Source organism: Psittacula echo (assembly GCF_963264785.1).
Source record: "Psittacula echo genome assembly, chromosome: 6".
NCBI lineage: Eukaryota > Metazoa > Chordata > Aves > Psittaciformes > Psittacidae > Psittacula > Psittacula echo.
The window spans coordinates 287,745-308,436 of NC_137743.1; the positions used below are offsets into that span (position 1 = coordinate 287,745).

Consider the following 20,692-nt stretch of genomic DNA (forward strand, 5'->3'; position numbering starts at 1 on the left):
GCTGCAACGATCTGCTCGGAGACATGCAACCCTTGAAAACCATGTGGCAGCTCCTCACGTCCAAAGCTCTCTGTCAGCCTGAGTGACTGGCAATCACTTACAGAGATCCAATTAACTGAGCATTAGGTGTGACAATCAAGATCCCTCCCCTCCCGTTAAATTATCAGCTGGAAACAACTATATTCCTGCTTTGCGGAGCAGGAAGGAGCGCTGACAGCGCTGCTGTTTACCCAGGGGACAGAGGGCATTCCTCTGTTTACCTTTCGGTCATTATCAGATTCCCGAAATATGAGCTTGACCACTTCATTGGTGTCAGCCGCCCGCACGGTCTGCATCGTGGCCTTCGCACACAGCGTCTAACAGAAAGCAGAGGGACAGAGGGAAATGCTTTATATACAACATAAGGCCACATTTAATTGAACTGTATCAATTTCTGTATCTCCAGTGCACACCTGAGAACAGCATTTGCTGCGGGTCAAAGTACAAAGCATTGCTCATTTAAGTCACTTCCCCTCATGGTAGATTTAAAACTGTTTATTACCGTTTGGACAGAAATAGGCAATATTAAGAAAATATCAATAAGATAAAGCAAATACTCATTGAAGTTACTACCATGCACCCAGCTTCTTTCACAGGTCTGACGCTGTATCACACATTAGGTGCAAACATCCTCAAAGGCCACTTCCTACACTAATGACTCCACAGCCCTTCTGGTTTCTGCACCGTGTTCTTAAAAGCTGATAACTACATTGGCGTGACAGCTCTGCAGGTTGGCTCCTGACTGCAAACACTTTGGCCTTGTCAATTCATGTTCCAAGTATAATATTGAAGCAATGCTCATGCAACCTGATGGCAAGTTTCACAGTTTACTCTGGAAAACAAATTCCCCATGCATCATCCTTTTAAATAAGAGGCAACATCATGTCTCTAGGTACCACAGAATCATAGAACTACAGACTGGTTTGAGTTGGAAGGGACCTTAAAGCTCATCCAGCTCCAACCCCTGCCACAGGCAGGGACACCTTCCACTAGAGCAGCTTGCTCCAAGCCCCTGTGTCCAACCTGGCCTTGAACACTGTCACGGATGGGAACATTCCAGATCCACGGATGGGATATTTTGAGGACCAGGTGCCTGAAACTTATCACCAATCACCACTTTACCAGGCACAGACATCTGAACTCCCAAGGAAGTGCCAGGCCTCAGTTCACTTGCCATTCACCTGCTTGAGGCCCAACTTCAGCGCTCATCAAAGCTACCCAGCGATAACACAGAACAAGTTGTTTGAAGGGCTTGCTCTGTTGCACTGTAACAGGTGAAAATCTGGAGCTTTCAGCAAAGCATTTGGGCACGTACTTGACTTAAAAACGTACTTTGGATTTACTGAACCTCTAATTTTAGTGAAGCTTTAAGTATGTTAAGTGCTTTGAAATGCAGAAATGGACTACATCCAAACTGAGGGGCAGGCAGGCTTCACCAAGTGCTTGGGCAAAGCTAGTGGATGGTAACTCTGCCCCAGCCCATCTGCCTGGTGCTGGAAACCACAAGGAAGGGGAACTGAGAAAACCTTGGTGTTACTCGAAGGCAGGGTGGAAGCAGTGAAGATGAGCATCCACACCCTGAGCCAGTTCAGCATCCTCTGCTACAGCCACGGCACGAGCTGCTGACAGGATCTACGCACAGCCCTGGATGAGGACATTGCCGAAGACTATCCTGGGCAAAAGCTTATTTTGCTGGAGGTTCTTAATAAAAGCATAATAAAGAAAATAACTCAGTCAAGAAGAGGCTACAAGGTGACTTCCCTGCTCTGTCTGTTCCACTTCTTTTCATAATAGCCAGACAACAGATTTTCACTGTGCATAATATTCACATATAAGTATATTCTGTAGTAATAGGGTAATAGAATTACACATCCTACTACATGCTTCTCTCACAAATAGAAATCTATATTTATATTGGGATTCACTATCAGAAGTGCACTATCTATCAGACATGACGCCATGAAGCTGCAGTGTACTTCTCAGCTTCCCATTATGAATCTATTCCAAGGCAAGAAATACATGCCAAACATGTATTTAAACAAAAATCCACCTGCTTGCAAGTATTTCAGATCTCAGCTGAGGTGACTGGTGCTACAACAGGAACAATCTGTCCATGGACTTTTTGCCCCCATTTTCTAGGAAGACATCAAAGCCAGGTTGGATGCAGCTTGGAAGGTCTAGTGGAAGGTGTCCCTGCCCATGGCAGGGAGTTGGAATTGCATGAGCCTTAAGGTCCTTTCCAAACCAAAGCAGTCTGTGATGCTATGATTACAAAACGATCATTGATAAAGGTCCTCGTGTGCTGCCCAGTACGACCAGAAAGCAACAAGCCAAGCCACTGCATCTTTAAAAGACAACTTCACTGAAAAATAGAATCTGAATCTGATTTTTTTTTCCAAGTCTATGAACAGAAGGAGCGCTGATCCCCCATCTCACTGAATAAACACCACCCCTTCCTGACGGATATTTCTTGTTTCTTCCCCCACAAAAAGCAGTGCCATGTCTACAGATTACAAACATCTAACTCTGGTTTATCCTAAACACCTTGACACGCTCACAGCACTGACGGGGCCAAAGGTGTCTATGAGCTCAGTTTTCACTGAGGACAGAAGTGCTGGTGACATGGACACAGCTGTGGGCTGCCTTTGAGAACTTCATCCCTGCTGCAGGATCTGTAAGAAAGGCTTGGGAGGAGAGAGGTCAGGGGCTGGCAAGGAGCTGAACCTGCCTCTGCCTGGGAGGAGGAGGAGAGGCACACTACCACCAGGGAAATCCATGTCTCGTACTATTTACCTGCACGTCTGGTACCACTTATTTCCAGCACATCCCTTGCATCCTCCCCATCCCGCAGGATCCCTTTGTCAGTTGCACACGTTAATTACCGCTCTGCCATCTGTGTCGATGCGGACCCGGTGAGGTAATCCACCAGCCAGCCATTCCCAAAGTGCTCCCTCCAACGCGGGGCATTGAAATTCAAGGCACAGATGAGCTAATCGGGTCAAGCCCAAAAAAATAATGCTTTGGGCTCATGTGTCACAAATCAGTCTGGTCGCCTTTAACCAGCGCACCAGATTAGAACAAGCACCCGAACAAACCAAAGCGGAAAACCCGCCGCTCTCTAAAGCTGGTTTCTAAAGCCCTAACAAATCGCTCCATCTTTCACTCATTTAAAACTTTCCAAATGAGGGTCAATACGGTCCCCGAGCATCCAAATGCTAATGCGCTTAAAGGCGCTTAAGCAGCTTTCCAGAGTGAATGGGCCAAAGAAGGGCTCGAAAAGACAAGGCAGAGTTACTGTCACTGTCAAAAAGTCATTGTAGCCACCCCCAGAGCAGTTGCAATTCAAGAAATTCATGATTTCTGTCTCTTAAAGGCATCTGCTTGAGAACATTTCTTTTTCTGAGCTGCTTTATCTCACAACTTCAGGCCCGCTCCCAAAGAAAAAACCCCGCGATCGACTCTTGAGAACCAATACAGAGAAAGGACCCACATACCTTATTGCTTTCAAATTTCACACACACAAAACGTTACCTTATTCACAGACAAAAACTGATTGGGCAAAGGTTCATTTCTTATACAAGCTGGAGCACTTCTTTTTTCCTCCTCCTTTCAATTTCTACAAAGTCGTAGTCACCCAAGCAGAAAACTTTGGGGAACATGTGCCCTTTGAGACAAGACTACTCTTGAAGGGATTTTTTGTCGCTGGTAAAGGAAATCAAAATGCTATAAAACCACACTGTTTCCTTCTGGGTATTCCCTCAAAGGTACCCTTTTACAAAGTCAGAAGAGGGGAAATCAGGCATCAAAACTTTACCCATGTTATCTGCTTAAAAACATCTTTCTTCTTTGGAAACAAGATTTGGTTAAAAAGCTTGCAGGAGAGCGGGATTCGGAGCCGAAGGAGAACTGGGTATTCAGCCTGTGCTTAGCAAACACTGCTGGGTCTTACTCCTGCTTTCATATACACTGCCCACAGGCAGAAGCTCCACAGTATTTTTTAAATAATCCTTTGTAATAATTTATGTCATCAAATTATAAATCATCATGAGAACTTTTCTGATAATTGCCTTAGAATGCAATAAACGTGTCCTATTCTGCAAAGCTGGGAGTGAAGGGTCTTTACACTGGCAAGAGACAAACCTGGAATTTCTTCTAATCTCTGCAATCCTCAGAAATTGGAAAGCTTTTGATTTACAGCATAAATGTATTTACGTCAAATGTATTCATGTCAGAATACAGCTGCTCCCTCAGATATACACCACATCAAAATGTTTTAGACTGTTTCTGCAAACTTACAGTAAAAAGAGATAAAGGCATTAGAACAATTGTGTTACACACACAACACACTCACAATGTTCTACAGTATGTATTATAGGATTTCTTTTTCTCTCGTGTCTATATGAAAGCCTCTGCAGGGCTGTCACCTGCTCTGTTGTCCCTGCCAGCAGTGCTACTCTGATTCAAACAGCACCTCACGTTCACTGGTTTTGCACTCCTGCTTTCTGAGGGTCCCCTATGCTCCCGAGTCCCCTTCCGATATGTACCTCAGCCCCTGTATGTCTGTCACTGCAGAACAAACTCTTCCGAGAGAGAAAGGGAAAAAAATCCACGCACATACAGGCTCCAGCTTTCCTATTGCCTTCTCTCCTGATCCTGAGGATGCACTACCCAGAGACCCAAACGCCTCCCTTGGGACTTCCCAGTACTTTGAATTCTTCTTAAAAAGAAAGGAAAAAGGCACTTGCAATTTCCCAGAAGCCACACAGATTGCACCATGTGCGCTGCTACATGTGCCAGCACAGCAGTGCGCAGGCTGAAGAACATGACATGAGCCAGCTGAAATAAGGGCCTGAGCAACCAGATCAGTTAAATGGAAGACACTTGGTTTCATTTCAGTTACATACACTGTGGATTCTGGCAGGACAGAGAAGACGGAGGCACAGGTATCACCTGACAGCGAAATGCTGCTCCTGAAATGCTGCTCAAAACTCCAAATTAATCTGACACTTACTAAATGAGGATAACCAAGCGGTTTTTTAATTATCACCTGGATGCAAACTGTATTTGGAGCAACCAGTGAGGCAAAAGACTTGTTATTTTGGGAATAACAGGAACATCTGCCTTGTCTGGGCTCCTCCTCGCCTCTGAGGGGTTGATGCGATTTCCTCCACAGCAAGTGTAACTTCCTGAGTCAGTGAAGTTGTGTGTTTAGCTCCAGGATGGGTTACATTGTGCTTTTTAAACTACCTGCTGCCAAAATGGAGACTTACTTCAGCTTGTTCTACACAGGGTGCAGAGGCATTCGGCCACAGAGCTGATGAGAACAATTAGGAAATGACAGAGCTGAATTCCCCAATGGAAAGTAGTCAAAACTATCTGATGAGAGAGACGCTTTTACTTGAAAAAATATCCCTTATGCTGTATATTAACTTGTGTTAACTTCACCTGTGTGTAAATAGCAATAAGGTCTCAGAGAAGTTGCTATGCTTTTAATACTAATAAGCTTCCAGAAGGAGAAATATAACTCAGCAGTGAGATAAATGTTAGCTGAATAAAGAACAAATATAACAAAGCATTAATGAGAAGCCACTCGCGTATCAAGATGCAAACCTGCTTTCTCCTTGAGTATTGCCAGAGGAGTGAGCTCCCACCCAGGGCAGTGGGATGCTGAGGGGCTAGGTGGGATGGAGTGTGAAGCCTTCAGTGTGCTCCTGCAAGTGTACGGTCTGTTTTCTGATGGCAAATCCATGCCAATCATGTATCACTGCTGCCTGTATTCATTTCAGAACTGATTTAACCTTGCAGGCAGCTTACAGCAGCTCCAGTTCTGCCACCTGCGAGCACATCCTAGAATGGTTTGGGTGGGAAGGGAATTCACAGAATCAGCCAGGTTGGAAAAGCCCTTCAAGCTCATCCAGTCCAGCCACTGCCCAGCACTGCCAGAGCCACCACTAACCCATGGCACTGAGGCCCCATCTCCACGGTGTGTGAACACTTGCAGGGATGGTGACTGCAGCCCTGCCCTGGGCAGCCTGTTCCAATGCCTGACTAAAATCTCATCCAGTTCCAACCCCTGCCACAGGCAGGGACACCTTCCAGGAGAGCAGCTTGCTCCAAGCCCCTGTGTCCAACCTGGCCTTGAACACCGCCAGGGATGGGGCAGCCAAAGCTTCTCTGGGCACCCTGTGCCAGCGCCTCAGCACCCTTCCTTCTTTACACCATCAGTAACCACACCAGAGAGGATGCAAAGCTGCCATACTAGGGGCAGTGAAAAGATGCAGTAAGTGGAACATGCTACCCTATTGCCTGCTCTCCACATCAACTGTTTCACCCCACAACTGCTTTTTATGCATTTCCTGCCTTTTTACTGGGCATTGTGTATGTATCATACAGGTACTGATCTGTCAATCAATTTGACCATCTTACCAGGGAGATTATAGTAAACCTTAGGTTCACACCTTGCACAGTATTTTACAAAGATATCCTTCATTCATTTTATCCAAAAAGCATGTATTTTAACGTGTGGGTAAGTGCTCCTGGGAATAGGCGAATTCAGTGATGGTTTGTGTCTTGTGCAATAAGCATAAGCCTGGGGACCTGTTAAGAGTTCAACTTCTCAGCATGTTCAGATTATGGTGCTGCTCCAGCAGACTGCTTGGAGGCTGTGTGAGAGCAGATGGGAGAGGAGCACAGTTCAGCAATCCCACCTCGTGGTTCTCTGAGACATTTGACCATAACTAGGTGAAAAGGATTATTTAAATTTACAGGCTGCTGGACTCATATTCCATTTCAAAAGTGAATAAAGGAGCAAATGATGTGGAACCAGACAGGGAGTACATTGATGAGAAATGAGTAACATACGGCAGGATGAAAAGGAGTTGAATCAGGGTGGCTGAAAAATCACAGAAAGAGGAAAATACAGTAAGGAAATCGTCCACATGTTGCATCAGCAAGGCATCACCTGATCAGCCAAGTTTTAGTCTCACCATAACACTGCACGGATTATTCCAGTTAACACAGTGCATTTCCCACTCCCAACTGGTTCAGGTCAGACAAACACAGTGAACTGGAAATTATTTTCCTGTCACGTTTTCTCCCTTAACAAGTAAAGTTAACTCAGACGGAGGGTGCTCTTTTCCCATCTATGGGAAACGACGGAAGAGTATTAACATCTCTCCCATTTTGGTACGGATACCTGAGGTTATCTGATGATGTGAAGGGCACACATCCATAGAATCACAGAAGCACAGAATAGTTAGGGTTGGAAAGGACCTTAAGATCATCTAGTTCCAACCCCCTGTCATGGGCAGGGACACCTCACACTAAACCATGTCACCCAAGGCCTCATCCAACCTGGCCTGTGGTTGTGCTCAGACTTGGGAAGAGCACAGGCCTCCGCTGCTGGCAGCCTGGAACACGCTCCTGCCTCATGCAGGTCACTTCATGTTCAACGGCTGCAATTCCCTCGTTCTTTAAGGGACATTCATTTTGCTGTTGTGCATCACAGGAATTAAACCAAAGTTTTGTACTTCTCGTTATTTCTCACTTTGTGAGTAGAAGCAGTCAGTGTCTGGCTAAGGGCAGAGACGCTTTAGGTAGAATTCAGGTATGTAAGTGGTTTGATTTCAGAACTGCCCAACACTTCAGGTGCTTAAAGTCAGCTCCAATTTCCATTTTGGAGGATAAGCTTAATAGAAGACAAGGGCAAAAATACTAGTGAACAGTGCAATGGGAGTGCGTCACCCAATGCATAGATGATACCCACTGTTGTAAGTCTACTTTGTGGAAGCCAAAGGGTCTCACTCTTCAGAAGCCAAGCCTTGATCCTGAACAATGTCACATCACTGATTTGGTACAAAACTCCTGATAATTTAAAGGGCAAACTCTGGAATTAACTCTTTTTGGCAGTGCTAGTTGGTGGAACAAAATGCTGCATGGGGGTTTCTGAGCCTTGCTCTTTGTTCCGAGTGAGATAACATGGAATTACTGCATTGATCAAGAAACCTGGAGAGGGGCTTTGGACAAGGGCCTGTAGGGACAGGCCAAGGGGAATGGCTTTAACCTGCCAGAGGGGAGACTGAGATGAGCTCTTAGGCAGAAGCTCTTCCATGTGAGAGTGCTGAGGCGCTGGCACTGGGTGCCCAGAGAAGCTGTGGCTGCCCCATCCCTGGCAGTGTTCAAGGCCAGGCTGGACACAGGGGCTTGGAGCAAGCTGCTCTAGTGGAAGGTGTCCCTGCCCGCAGCAGGGGTGGGAACTGGATGAGCTTTAATGTCCCTTCCAACCCAAACTATCCTGTTCTGTCCTAATCCTCAGAATTCCCTCCAGGACACTGCTTCCACTGCCTGGATCCAAAGCTCAGCTGCTGACCAACAACAAATTGCAGCACAGCCCTCAAGCAAGTAGAGCGACACGGCTGATCAGAGAGAGGAGAAGGCCTGAAGGAACATCGCCTTCTCATCGCTGGCTGGGGATCAGGAGGGATTTAACCCAGCCACAAATGCCAGTCCCTGGCTCATCTGACACCAGTGGGTGTTCAAGCACCACTGAGAGAGGACAGGAAGCTCTGTCAGGAATGCAGCTTCTGCCATCCTCTGCTCAGATGGACCAACAATCCTTCTGGAGAGCATGGGGGCCCTACTGGGCAAACAAACAGAAAGCCTATTCTACAGGGTTTCTGAAACACAGGTGAACATTTTTAACTTGAAGCAAACAAGGATTCAAGCATGCTGAGAAATACAGAGAGCTCCCACTTACGCAGAAAGGGGGAAAAATGCAAGTTGAAAAGTGTTAACACAACATCATTTTAAAGCCAACAGCTGTGGACCACTTGGTGAAGTGCCATTCTTTTTGCTGTATCTTTAAGTGCTGTTAAATTCATTTGTCACTTGATCGAAAGCCAACAGGCTACAAATCTCCCAAGCCCCTCTTGCATTGAATAGTGACAGGAGTATTCTGTTCTGCCATAAGAAAACGTTTGTGTGCGTCTCTGTCCGCAGTCATACATGCTACTTTAACTCATCTGCCTCCCCATTCTCTCCAGCCCAGGAGGACAAATTGCTCACTGTGGCTCCCTTTCAGAGGCAGCACAGCGCGCAAAGAATCATGACTGAGCAGAAACACAAGGAACAGGCACATAAAAATTCATCACTTTGGCCTCCTGACCTCTTGCCACTGGGTTTGGCAAACCCTGTCTCAAAAAGTAGCACCAAGGGAGAGCTAAGCAGACCGGCTGAGTGAAATTATGGACAAAAAATATCTTGGACGCAGGAAAACCCCACCAGATGCTTCATTGTCTTTGCAGAGAAGTGGTGCTGAAAAAGGGGGTGATCTACCACATGGCATATTGGGTGGAATAAGTAGTGCCATTGTTTCAGAGCAGCTCTGTCACTTTACTGACTGCAATACAAAGAGGTGTAAAGCAAGATTTAATCCTGACTTTTTAGTCAGCAGATTAAAACCAATCATGCCAGATGTCCACAAGACTGTTTAACATACAGAAAGCTTTTTCATACTCTACAAAAAAGTGAAATCTGTAATAACTTCTTTATTTCCTCTAGAGAGGCCTTTCTCTCTCACTTTTAGTCAGAAAAAAGGGAGAGGTTGTAATGGATTTTAAGACGTGATATTAATTTTTACTTTTGCCTTTGCTCTTTTCCCTGTTGAGACAAAGCTATACAAAGTAAATGCTTTCACCCCTCCAAAATCAGACAGGTATGCCAAAGAGAACTGCTGCTACAGAAAAGCTGTGATTTCAGAAAGAATTTATACCCATGAGGCCAGAAATGGATGTTACCAGCAGTATTCACAACAGCAGTTAAAATTCCTCTCCATAATACTGGATGCAATGCAAGATGTGGAAGTGTTGCCATCAGCATGCTGGTAAGTGAGCATGCAGGCTGATAAATAAGCATACAGCTGTTTTCCCCCAGAAACTGAACTCGTGCTTGGGTGTCTGTTGCAGAGGTGCCTCTGCACACGTGGCCTTTGCCCAGCCCAAGGTGTCCTGCATGGCCCTTGGGTGACCCTTGTTGTACACAATAGGAACCTTGCAGGGGCCGTGATTGCTGGTGCTGGTCCAGCAGCACCATGGCACGTGCTGGAGCTGCTCTGGCACTGGGACCAGGCACCTAGCGAGGCATTGGAGGTTGTGACCAGCTCCAAATCAAGAGTGCTCACAAGTGATGCTCTTATTTACAAATAGCCTCTTGATGCTTTTATTTAGAGTCACCTGCAGAACCGTTGAACACTTGTATTGAACAACTCTGTGTTGCTTTCTTCATTTTCTATTTATATAAAAAAAAAAATCTCTACAAATATTGCCACAAACATATAAATTCAATAATTATTGTACTTTGAAAACATGTCTGGAGAGGGGCTTTGGACAAGGGCCTGTAGGGACAGGCCAAGGGGAATGGCTTTAACCTGCCAGAGGGGAGACTGAGATGAGCTCTAAGGCAGAAGCTCTTCCATGTGAGGGTGCTGAGGCGCTGGCACAGGGTGCCCAGAGAAGCTGTGGCTGCCCCATCCCTGGCAGTGTTCAAGGCCAGGTTGGACACAGGGGCTTGGAGCAAGCTGCTCTAGTGGAAGGTGTCCCTGCCCGCAGCAGGGGTGGGAACTGGATGAGCTTTAATGTCCCTCCCAACCTGAAGCACTCTAGGATTCTATGTTTAGTATTTTTTCTGTTATATTACAAAAAAGTGCAAAAAAAAAAAAAAAGAATCTGCATATTAGTTCCCTCTGAATTTCCAAAATTTGGCTGAATTTAAGCCAAAAATATTGCCAAATTCCACAAAAAAATATACATCTATATTTAGTTTCTTATACTAAATTGCAATTTTATGCATTTAAGAAAAATAATGGACTTAATCTTTGGAAAAAGCTATAGAAAAATATGCATTCCCTTAAAATTCTGTTATTAGATTGATTTGCATCACACACATCATTTACTAACTCAGAAACTATATGGCAGTAAGATAATGCCTGGCTTCGTATCCCTAATTTAACTTTTATCCATGGAAAAATTACAACTCAAATATCTTGTTTGTTTCCTTGTCACACATGTTAACAAACCCCTCATTATAAGCTCCTAAAATAAAAGTAGTAGATTTAGTGAATCACTGACCCAAATCAGTGCTATTAAAACCATCTTCTCATTTTACATTTAGACAAGACCTAAATGAAAACCGTTCAGACTGTTATGATAAATGAACTGGCAAACCCCTGCTCTAGTTGTACCGATAGTACGTTAAGGATGGACTGAAATTTTAACTGGCTTTTTAGCACTTAAATACACGTAAGCTCTTAGTACTGCCCCATTAGTGCAGGTGTGGAGGGCATTCTGTTGCACTGTCCAAGGCACCTGTAGATGTCATGGCAGATGTCCTGCCTCCTGTCACCAAGGGAATTATTCTGCACCCTTTAAAACTTGGGTGCCACTTGTGGAATTCACGTGAGAGCAAACGGGAAGCCTCTTTGGGTAATCATGCTTTACAGCACTAGAAACTGTAGCCCATTACAAGCCTAGTGCAGTGCTTTCCTCCTGGAAAATGGATTTTGTTACGTTAATTAAGTAAGCTGCACTATTTGTTTTTCTATTAGCATCCTTACAGCATCCTTTGCAGGTCTGGTATCAGAGCGGCCATTTTGGACAGGTAGAGACCCTTCCCTGTGTCTCTCTTTTCCCCACTGGATTGGCAGTGACTGAGAGGCGTAACACACTTGCTTTAAATCTCATCCTCCTGCTGAATGGACATGGGCAGGCACTATAATGAAGATGATGGCATTTCCTTCCTAGCAAAGTCCAACTAGAGACTCTCAAGCTACAGCAGAGGAAGAAACCAGCTAAGCGTAAATTTAAGAGACTTCTGCCCATTAAACACTGATTTCACTGGTACTGATTCCACTTTGGAATCTGCTCAATTCTAAAGCTACCATTCTGCTCCCTACTTGTGAATTTCTTCAAGCAAGTCTTGTGGGTGGCCCTCAAGATACATTTTACCAATTTTTCATGCCCATCCCTCGAAATGTGACCCTGCTCCTGTGCTTTTATCTCTCTGACAACTTCACACAGGAAAACATGCAGCCCCTCTGATAGCATGAAATCGGAAACAATAGCCTCTGGAAACAAAAGGGAGTAGGGGGGCAGGATACAGTCCAGGTCCTGCCTGATTTCAGGCACAAACAGATGTTCATAGGACCTGAAACCCTGGGCAAGCCGAAAGGAAAAGCTTGTAAAAGAAATGGACCTTAAAAACAATGTATTGAAAAGCTTCAAATGAGAGCAAAGGGAAAGCAATATGGCTTTCAATGATAAATCTCAGCAAAGAAAACCAAAGTGGCCCCATGAATTTCAATGATGCATTTTTCTTTTTCAATGAACTCTACAGCTCATTTTGAAATCTACAAATTGCTCAGATCTCAACTGAGTTTACAAGTCTCCCATATCCATTAAAAGGTTACAATACCGGCATTTCTCGTTTCTTGTAAGTCATCACCATAGCTGGGAACACCCAGTGCAGTCCTGAAATATCGGCTAATGCTATTATTTTAAAAGCTGCTTATAGCTCAACAAAGAGGAATATGCTGAAAGAATCTTGATTGGAAAAAACCTCCGGCCAGCTCTTGGAACAAATTACGTTCAGTCTCCTTCTCTTTCATGTGCACTATTTCAGACTCACAAAGTCCTACGTAAAGAATCCATGAGGCCCTGTTCTGAATTGGACCTAGGTTCTGTGTCACAAAAGCCAATACGCACCATTTACAAATGAAACAAAGTGCAAAATCACTTCTCTGACTCAAGTTTGTGCTTTTGTGATTAAAACTCTCTTCCTCATTCTTGCAGAGCCTGCCATCCAAAAGGCCTGTGCCATGCTCCAATGCACAAAATACATGTATTCATTACAGGAGAAAAAAAACCCTGGAAAATTTGGCACAAAGGCGAGCGCATAGCTTAAGTCCTGCTCAGGATAGCCCTCACTTGAACTCTCACATTTGCATAGATTTTACCTATTGATTGTCTCTGCCAGGAACAGAGTGGATAACTAAAATAAGTGTTTCATCAGCTGTTCGTGGTCAGGTGCAGTTTTAACTTGCTAATGATTAACATCAAAGAGATGCATAAGATAAAGAAATAAAGAAGGGGAATCTCCCTTCACCAGCATGAAACTCTGTGGGAATAATCTGAACAAAAAGCAGAGCTGAGGCAGGAGATACCCAAGTCTGCTTAAGAAGCTTTAAGAAATTACAAGTCAAAACAACCCAAAAGTGACCATGCATTTGTCAAGTCTCATCATACATAGCCCAGACCACCCCATTGCACCAATTTCCTCCTCAACTGAAGCACATGGCACCTTTCACTAAACAAATCCTCAGAAAGACATTAGCTCTTGATAAGACACAGGATATCCACCAGTTCCTCTGGCAGTCACTCCAAGAGCAGGACCTCATATGAATCACTCCTGTGGTTAATTTCTCAGGCATGATTTTTCATTTGAAATTGTCTATTGGTAGTTTCTAGATATCACTCAGACATGAAACAAAGGGGAACATTGCTGCAAACATGGCAGAACATGGAGACTGCAGCCTTCCAACTGCAAACACCTGGGAAACCTGCTTGGAACTACCAGCCAGGGCTGATGAAGTTCAATTTAATGGAGGTCTAAGAAGCCAAGTTCTGCAAATCTGATACCTGTGAAAGGAATTCCTCTGGCATCCAGACCTGGCCTAGGGTCTTGGGAAAAAGGCAGAGTGCCTTACTCTCCTCTCATGCCAAATAAATGCTTTTTCAGCACATGAAGGTGTTTGATGGATGTTAGTATCCCAGCTCTGCAGCCACGTGTAAAATGGACCCAAAGATGCACTAACGGCATGTGTCATGGCACTGCCATGGGAGCTAAGGTTGAGCTGTTGCCTTCAACGTCTCCTGCTGCTCTGCCTGCTACAAACTCCTCAGTGCTCTGCACATGCAAGCACAACCGAACACAGCGATACAACAGTACCTTCCAATGGATCTGTTCTGCCATGCAATCACTTGATCACCATTTTCATCCAGGTTGTTAATCTCATGACAAACTGCCTCATTCAAGCATACTTTGTGACTGCATTATATCTGCCATTTTTCCCCCACTAACAACTTTTCCATTAGTTTGCCTGAAATGAGTGTCAAGCTACTGAGCTTTCAGCTAGTGAGAACCTTGCCCAGTGCTTCCTTCCTTTCCTCCCGCTTAACTACAGGCACAAATTTATCCCTCTTCTAGGATTCTGCAATGTCCCAATTTGTTCTAAATGAAAATTAAAGACTGTTGGCTACAGATGGACAATTAAAATTGGCCACTTCTACCAGCTGAACTCCTCAGTTACTAACACACTACTGCAGGCTTCATAATCTTCCTGTGATGAGCATTTTCTGTCTCTGCATGTAAAGCAGCAATACATGTAGAAGATCTCTGCAATTTCTGAAGCAGCATTTTCAGTTTTATTAAGCAGATGAAATAGAAGATATAATTTTTTTGTCCTACTTTCTAAATGGAACCTGGTCAGATACAGTAAAATATTGATCCTGCTCTAAATGCCTAGAAGTAATGAACACAGCAAATGACACTCCTGACTAGAGGCAAGAGAAGGAAATCACAGAATAATGAAGGAACAACAAAACTGCAGGAGTGATGATCCAGGAGGAACCCAGCACCCTACTGACCAAAGCTGCCCTGTGCTGTAGAATGTCCACAACTCGCCCAGGCATCTCTCTGCCCTAGCCGGTGGCAGCCTCACGTCAGCACACACTGAGCACTGGATTCATACAGACATAGGGCAAGGTAAGAAGCTTGCCAGTCCACTCAAGGAAAACACTAACTCTGAATCTTCTACTAACAGAGCTACAAACGTTCCACCTGCAATGCCCACGTCCTTGTGAAATTCACACTTGTCAAACCTGCAAAAAGCAAAGGCAGAAACGCAAAACAAATCGTGCTGGTTTATTCAGTGACGTTTATCAGTAGGTAACACTTGAGTTTTACTTGATGGGCCTTCCACACCTACTGAAAAGAAATCCTCCTTCTATGCATTGGACACTCACTAAGCATTACCTGGACTTCTGGACCACCTTCAGATATTTCAGAGTGGGAAAGTCCAAACAGATCAGCATTTTGAATGGCATTTATAAATAATTTTTCTGAATGAATGTCAGTAACACAGTGTTGCTTGCATGCTGCAGCACTGAACTATCTGTAACATTTTGATTTCAGGTCTGCAGCAACTAAGTAGCCAGTATGATTTGCACTAACTGGAACATGTTTTACTGCATAAAAGACACCCTTCAAATTCTTGGAACTACACTAAATATGCAGGAAATTCAGCTGCCAGTATGAAAGAATTTTAAAATTACCATTACAAAACCACAATAAATCAGCACACAGAGCTGCTCTGCTTAAATACTGTAACATTACAGACTGCGATGTCAGCTTTGTTTAGTTCTAGGGAAATTATTGAAGGCAGGAGCACTGTTAATGGTAACAGCCCACATACACTGTCTGTATCTTCCCAGGGCACACTCATGGCTGAAAAACCCCTGTGCCAATTATTGGCAAAACCTCAAGTGAAACAGCCAACTGCAGAGAAACCATTGGCAAAAATTGCCTTTCCTTTCAATGGCACAGGTTTTCAACCAGAAATTCTGACAGCAAGGTGTCGGTGCAAGCTATTTGCTAAACCACATACAATATGCAGTACTTGGCAACTGCTTGAGACTTCTGTGGAGCTTAACTACAATACAGCCACAGCCTTAATTTTGTCTATCCCTGCTTTTATTGTCATTGTTTCTTAGCGTTATTCTGCTGTCAATATTCGAAGAACAGAATCCTGTCTTGATATTGATTTCCTAAAGACTTCGAATCACTGTCTTCATAATGCATATATTTTAAGCCAAGTGCATGCAAAAGGTGGAGGTGAAGCTGCTTATGGAATTAAATCAATACAAGCCACCAGACTGGCAATTATCATCTAGGATTCATTTTATAGAATGTAAAATACCCGGTGGACAGAAGGAAAACAAATTTTCATCCCACTTTGGCAATTTCTAATTTAAATCTCTTGTATACTCTGGACCTTTGGTGTGCTTGAGTTCAGCTGTTGTCACTCAAGCATTCAGCACATACTTGACTTTCCTCCAGTGCTGCCAGTGACTGGGTTACACAGTGCCACCTCCTGTGGTCCTTCGACGGTTCACAGTGAAGGGCAGAGAAAGCAAGCAGTGGCACGCGCAGTCTGAAGCTGTTCTCCAAGGTGAGCTGAGGGGCTGTGCTGCAGGGACTCTGGGACTCAAAAAACCCCCAAATGACAGGGAAATATAGGATCCATATGGAAGTCCAACTCTATCCAGGTTAAGTCTGTGCTTCCTCAAGCTTAATGATGGTATGGCAGTTACATCAGGTTCAGGTGAAAGCACATAAAGAATTACATTATTTTCAGGGAAGCATTAGAACTGTATGGATAAAAGTAATCTAGAAATAGCAATACAGAAACACAAAGTGATTCCATAAAGACTTTGCATTTTTTTATTGTCTCTATGGAGGCAAGGTGTTCTGAGTGCCACACAAAAAGCTTGCTTAATGTAATGAGCAGCAATGGTGCTGTAATCCATGTGCATCTTGAATGAACCCTGGAGCACTCTACAGACCTTTTTTTCCACGTTGAAGGAATAGTTCCCAAGGAGCACAAAAGGCCTGACCCTTCATATATTTTCTGTATGGGACTACCTCCGGGACCCTGGAGTGCCACAGTGGAGGCTGAACTCAGAATTTATTCCCACCAGGATGCCACTTCATGTATACAAGGTTTTATATAGAGAGAGGTTTTCACATACGTTTCTAGGTATATAGAGGTTTTCAACCTCTACTACAAAATGCTATTTAACCATTAGTGGTTACTTATCCCCCTGAAACAGCACATTACAGAAGTGTTTGGAAAGTCACCACAGGAAGTGGTCCTCTAACTACCCAATGGTACATAAAAAATAACACGAGGGAGCAACAAAAGCCAGTAGAAGCCACATGAAAGATCCTAAAGCTTTTGCAGAAATGTCCACGTGGGTAGCACACCTTGGTCTTCCAGGGGAAGGCACCAAAAAGGAACATGAGAATTTTCAAGGATTTTATTGGCATAGCCTTATTAAAGGAAAAAAATATAAATCTATTCTGTGATTGCTGAGAATAACATCAGACTGTATAGGTCTAAAATTGACTGACATCACTCTGGACAAGCATTATTGAGACACACAAAGGAGCTGTTGTGACTTTAAGCTTATGGTACATTGCAATGCAGTAAATGAAAAGCCACTATTATGAGGGGATGTTTATGTCAGTATCTAAAACAAATCTTCTTTTTACTAGAATAATACTGTCTTAAATTGTTAACTGTTGATCAGATAAACAACATGTGATAAAGATCCTATAATCTCTTTTCATAAAATTAATTTTAACCCTTTAATGGCTTTACCGATTACATTATTACGTATTACTGAGCCTCCTGAAAGCTTGTAATAGCTGTAAATAGCATCCTAACAGAGCTCTTGTGGAAGCAATAATGCAAAAATTCAGGATTAGATTTTAAAGAACATAGATATTGGATGCTAGCATTTTCACTGGAGACAAGGTATCAGTCACTGCCAAGGACTTGCATCCTGCCCCCTTCCTGCTCTTCACTAAGAAAGCCTTTTGGGCTTTGTATAAGAAGAAACTAACTTGATCTCCATGGTCAGACTGTAGACTTGAGAGATGTTTTACGCAGTACAGGACAAAGGTGACGTCATTTCAAACACACAGCATGCACAAGATGCGCTCCCAGTGCTCCCTCAGTCCTTACACAGGATTAGCGAGAGGCAGGAGAATGGTTCCAACATCACCACATCATCTCCTGTACCCTTTCAGCAGAGAGCTGAAACAAATGGCCTTTGGGTAAGGGGGACTTTTAAAATAACATTAACCCTCTCTTCCCCTACGTCTCAGAGACATGAAGCTTAAAGTAACGCAGTTTACTATGCACTGGTTACCTGGATCTAGTGACAAGATGACATGGGGTAGGTTTACGAAGCAGGTACAGACAGGTGAGGGTTCCCTCCTTCAAACCCATCTTTCAGTGGGACTCACAGGCAAAACCCCTGCTGTGCTCCCCAGATCTGAATGTGCCCCTTGTTGCACAGGTGCGGTGGCTATTTGCTGGGACTGCACAATGGCTGAGTGCTGCAGCTCCTGTGACAGTCCATCTTCTTCATGTGACACACATGCCTGAGCAGACTGAAAGCAGACCTAACCCTGAGGAGAAAGCCTCAGCTCCTCTGTCTTCCGACAACTGCTTTCCAGGGCTGTTGCAGTCACTGCCCACACCACAGAAGGGGCCAGCCCATCACACCACACATGAGGTACAGGAGCATTATAAACATTAGGCCCTGGAGCCTCAGTCCTCCACCACGAGCTATGTATCAGCACCAGTCTTTTAAGCTAGAGAGAGAACACCACCCTCTCCTCCTCAGTGAGACACCACAACTCAACCCAAACCCTGATTCTTCATAGCTGATTCTTCATCAGCTAACATCACGACTATCCATTAACCATCCAACCCAAACTCCTACCATTCATTCCATCTTCCAATAAAACCCTCACGACTACCAAAACTATGCCCTGAACCTGACCGTGAATCTAAGCTTCAATCAGTTCACAAGCCCACACCTCTCTAATCCTCCACCAATCCGGCTGTCAATTATTCCCCATGTCAGGTCTGGCCAGCATTTCCGAAAGTGTTTTTCCCTCCTCGCTTTCACAGCTTGTCATCTGGCTGCACCAACTGGGAGCATATTGTGGTAACTATGATGTAACTCACTATGATATAACTCACTTCAGATGAATTCCTAAATCCTACCCTCCATCTAAGAAAATCCCTGGTTGCAAAGTACCTCAGCAGGTTAAAATTATCCATAAGGATCAGAACGAGTATGCCTGAAAGGAGTGTGGGGTGTGACTGCTTCATGGGCTGCTGGACCGCATGTACGTGACCTCAAAACACCCCGTTAGAGTGGGGTGTCAAAGTGCTAGCCCCTGTTTTCCATTTCTGATTCACCCACGGGAGAAAAAGAAAACCTTTAGAGGTCTCAATTGAAAGCACCTGCACTTGTGACAACTGGCCAGGAAGCTCTTAGTAATTTTCTTTCTGAGAAGCAGCAACTTAAAAACGACAGCAACAATTACAGCTGATTTCAGATTCCTGGGTTGTCATTCTGCATATTTTGCTTTGAAATGTCAAATTCTCATCTCAAATTGGAATCGGGAAAAATTATACATGATGGCAAATTCTATTCTGAGAAAGGTAAAGTTGCTGTCTGAATTATCAGTACCAATAAAGGTTCATTTGTGGATACACCATGTGGATCGGAAAATCAGTATTTCCTTTAGTAATGCACAAAGTGACAGAATACGGTAGAGATCTGCATCCAACACAGATCTGCTAGAAGTTCTCCACTACCGCTGTGTGAGTCTACCTCAGAGAGGCTCTTGTACCATTTGTGCACCAACCCCCAAGCCATATGAATCTGAAGACTCTCAACACAACAACAGCTCAGATAATGCGGCCGCAACGACCAGGATCTGATTTATGTGCCACACCATCAAATGCCACACTAGTGTCTACACAAAGGTGTTTGCTGCCTTACTCTCATTAAAGGCCTACCACAAATAAACTTTGTCTACTTGAGGCACTGCAATCTGTCCATTCTCTGTAAGTACTGCTCCATTTACCACCAGTCAGTGGTAAGGAGGTGCCAGTGTAAACTTCATAGCAATTATAGGGTTTTTCTTCCACCAACACTAGATGTGTGCCCAAAACTAAGTAAGAATAAGGTTTTTCTTGCTTCACGAAACACAGATCGTGGTTCCTTAGTTCCTCTTCTCTCACCCTTGAGAATTACTGTTTTCAGATAAAAATCTGTTAACCATTTAAAAAAATGCTTTAATTCAGCTGCACTCATACCCAGAGATACTGTGTATTCAGCTTGGCAGCTCTTGCTGTGTTTCTGACTCCAGGTCAAGAATAAAACTTGCCACTGCAACAGGAACTCCTGTGTATGGTACGGGGGCAGACAGGATCCTGTTCCTTCATTGTCAGATGGATACCAAACTCTTCTCAATTTTTTGATAAGCAAACAAAATACCATCTTATACTACATGGTGGTTTTTTTGAAAAGACTCCTTCTAGGCTTCCGTTAGTTACATTTTACAGACAGTTCAGTTAACTATTACAGACTTTCACTATGCATTACTGCACTGCATTGAACTATTCAAACTACACCTGCTTTCATAAAAATAATTTTCAAGTCAGGATACTACGAATTACTTGTTTTATGTTTCTTTTTCTAGCTACCATTCCTGCAATACCATGAGCCCTCTTACCCTGATTTAACCCTTGATTTAACTCATCCTCAGAGACCAGCATGCAGTGAAGTGCTGCCTGAATTCCCATTCAAATGCTCCACATGTCACAGGTATAAAGACCCTGGACACTGTCAAAGGTCTGGTAAACAAATCTCAAGATCTGGTTCTTAATGGGTACATCGTCAAGCAGAAATTAACCTGCAGTCCTATTAGCACTGTTATCCTGGGAAGGCTGCAG

General features: G+C 43.9%; 1 protein-coding gene across 1 annotated transcript in view; it reads right to left on the bottom strand.

Annotated features, from left to right (window-relative positions):
* The window catches only part of INPP5A (inositol polyphosphate-5-phosphatase A), a gene marked incomplete at its 5' end in the record, with an annotated part of 219,221 nt that overhangs the window by 41,061 nt on the left and 157,468 nt on the right, over positions 1 to 20,692 (bottom strand). The window contains one exon of the mRNA XM_080621714.1: positions 261 to 356. Coding sequence (XP_080477840.1) covers positions 261 to 356 — 96 coding nt within the window. The remainder of the gene's footprint in view (positions 1 to 260; positions 357 to 20,692) is intronic.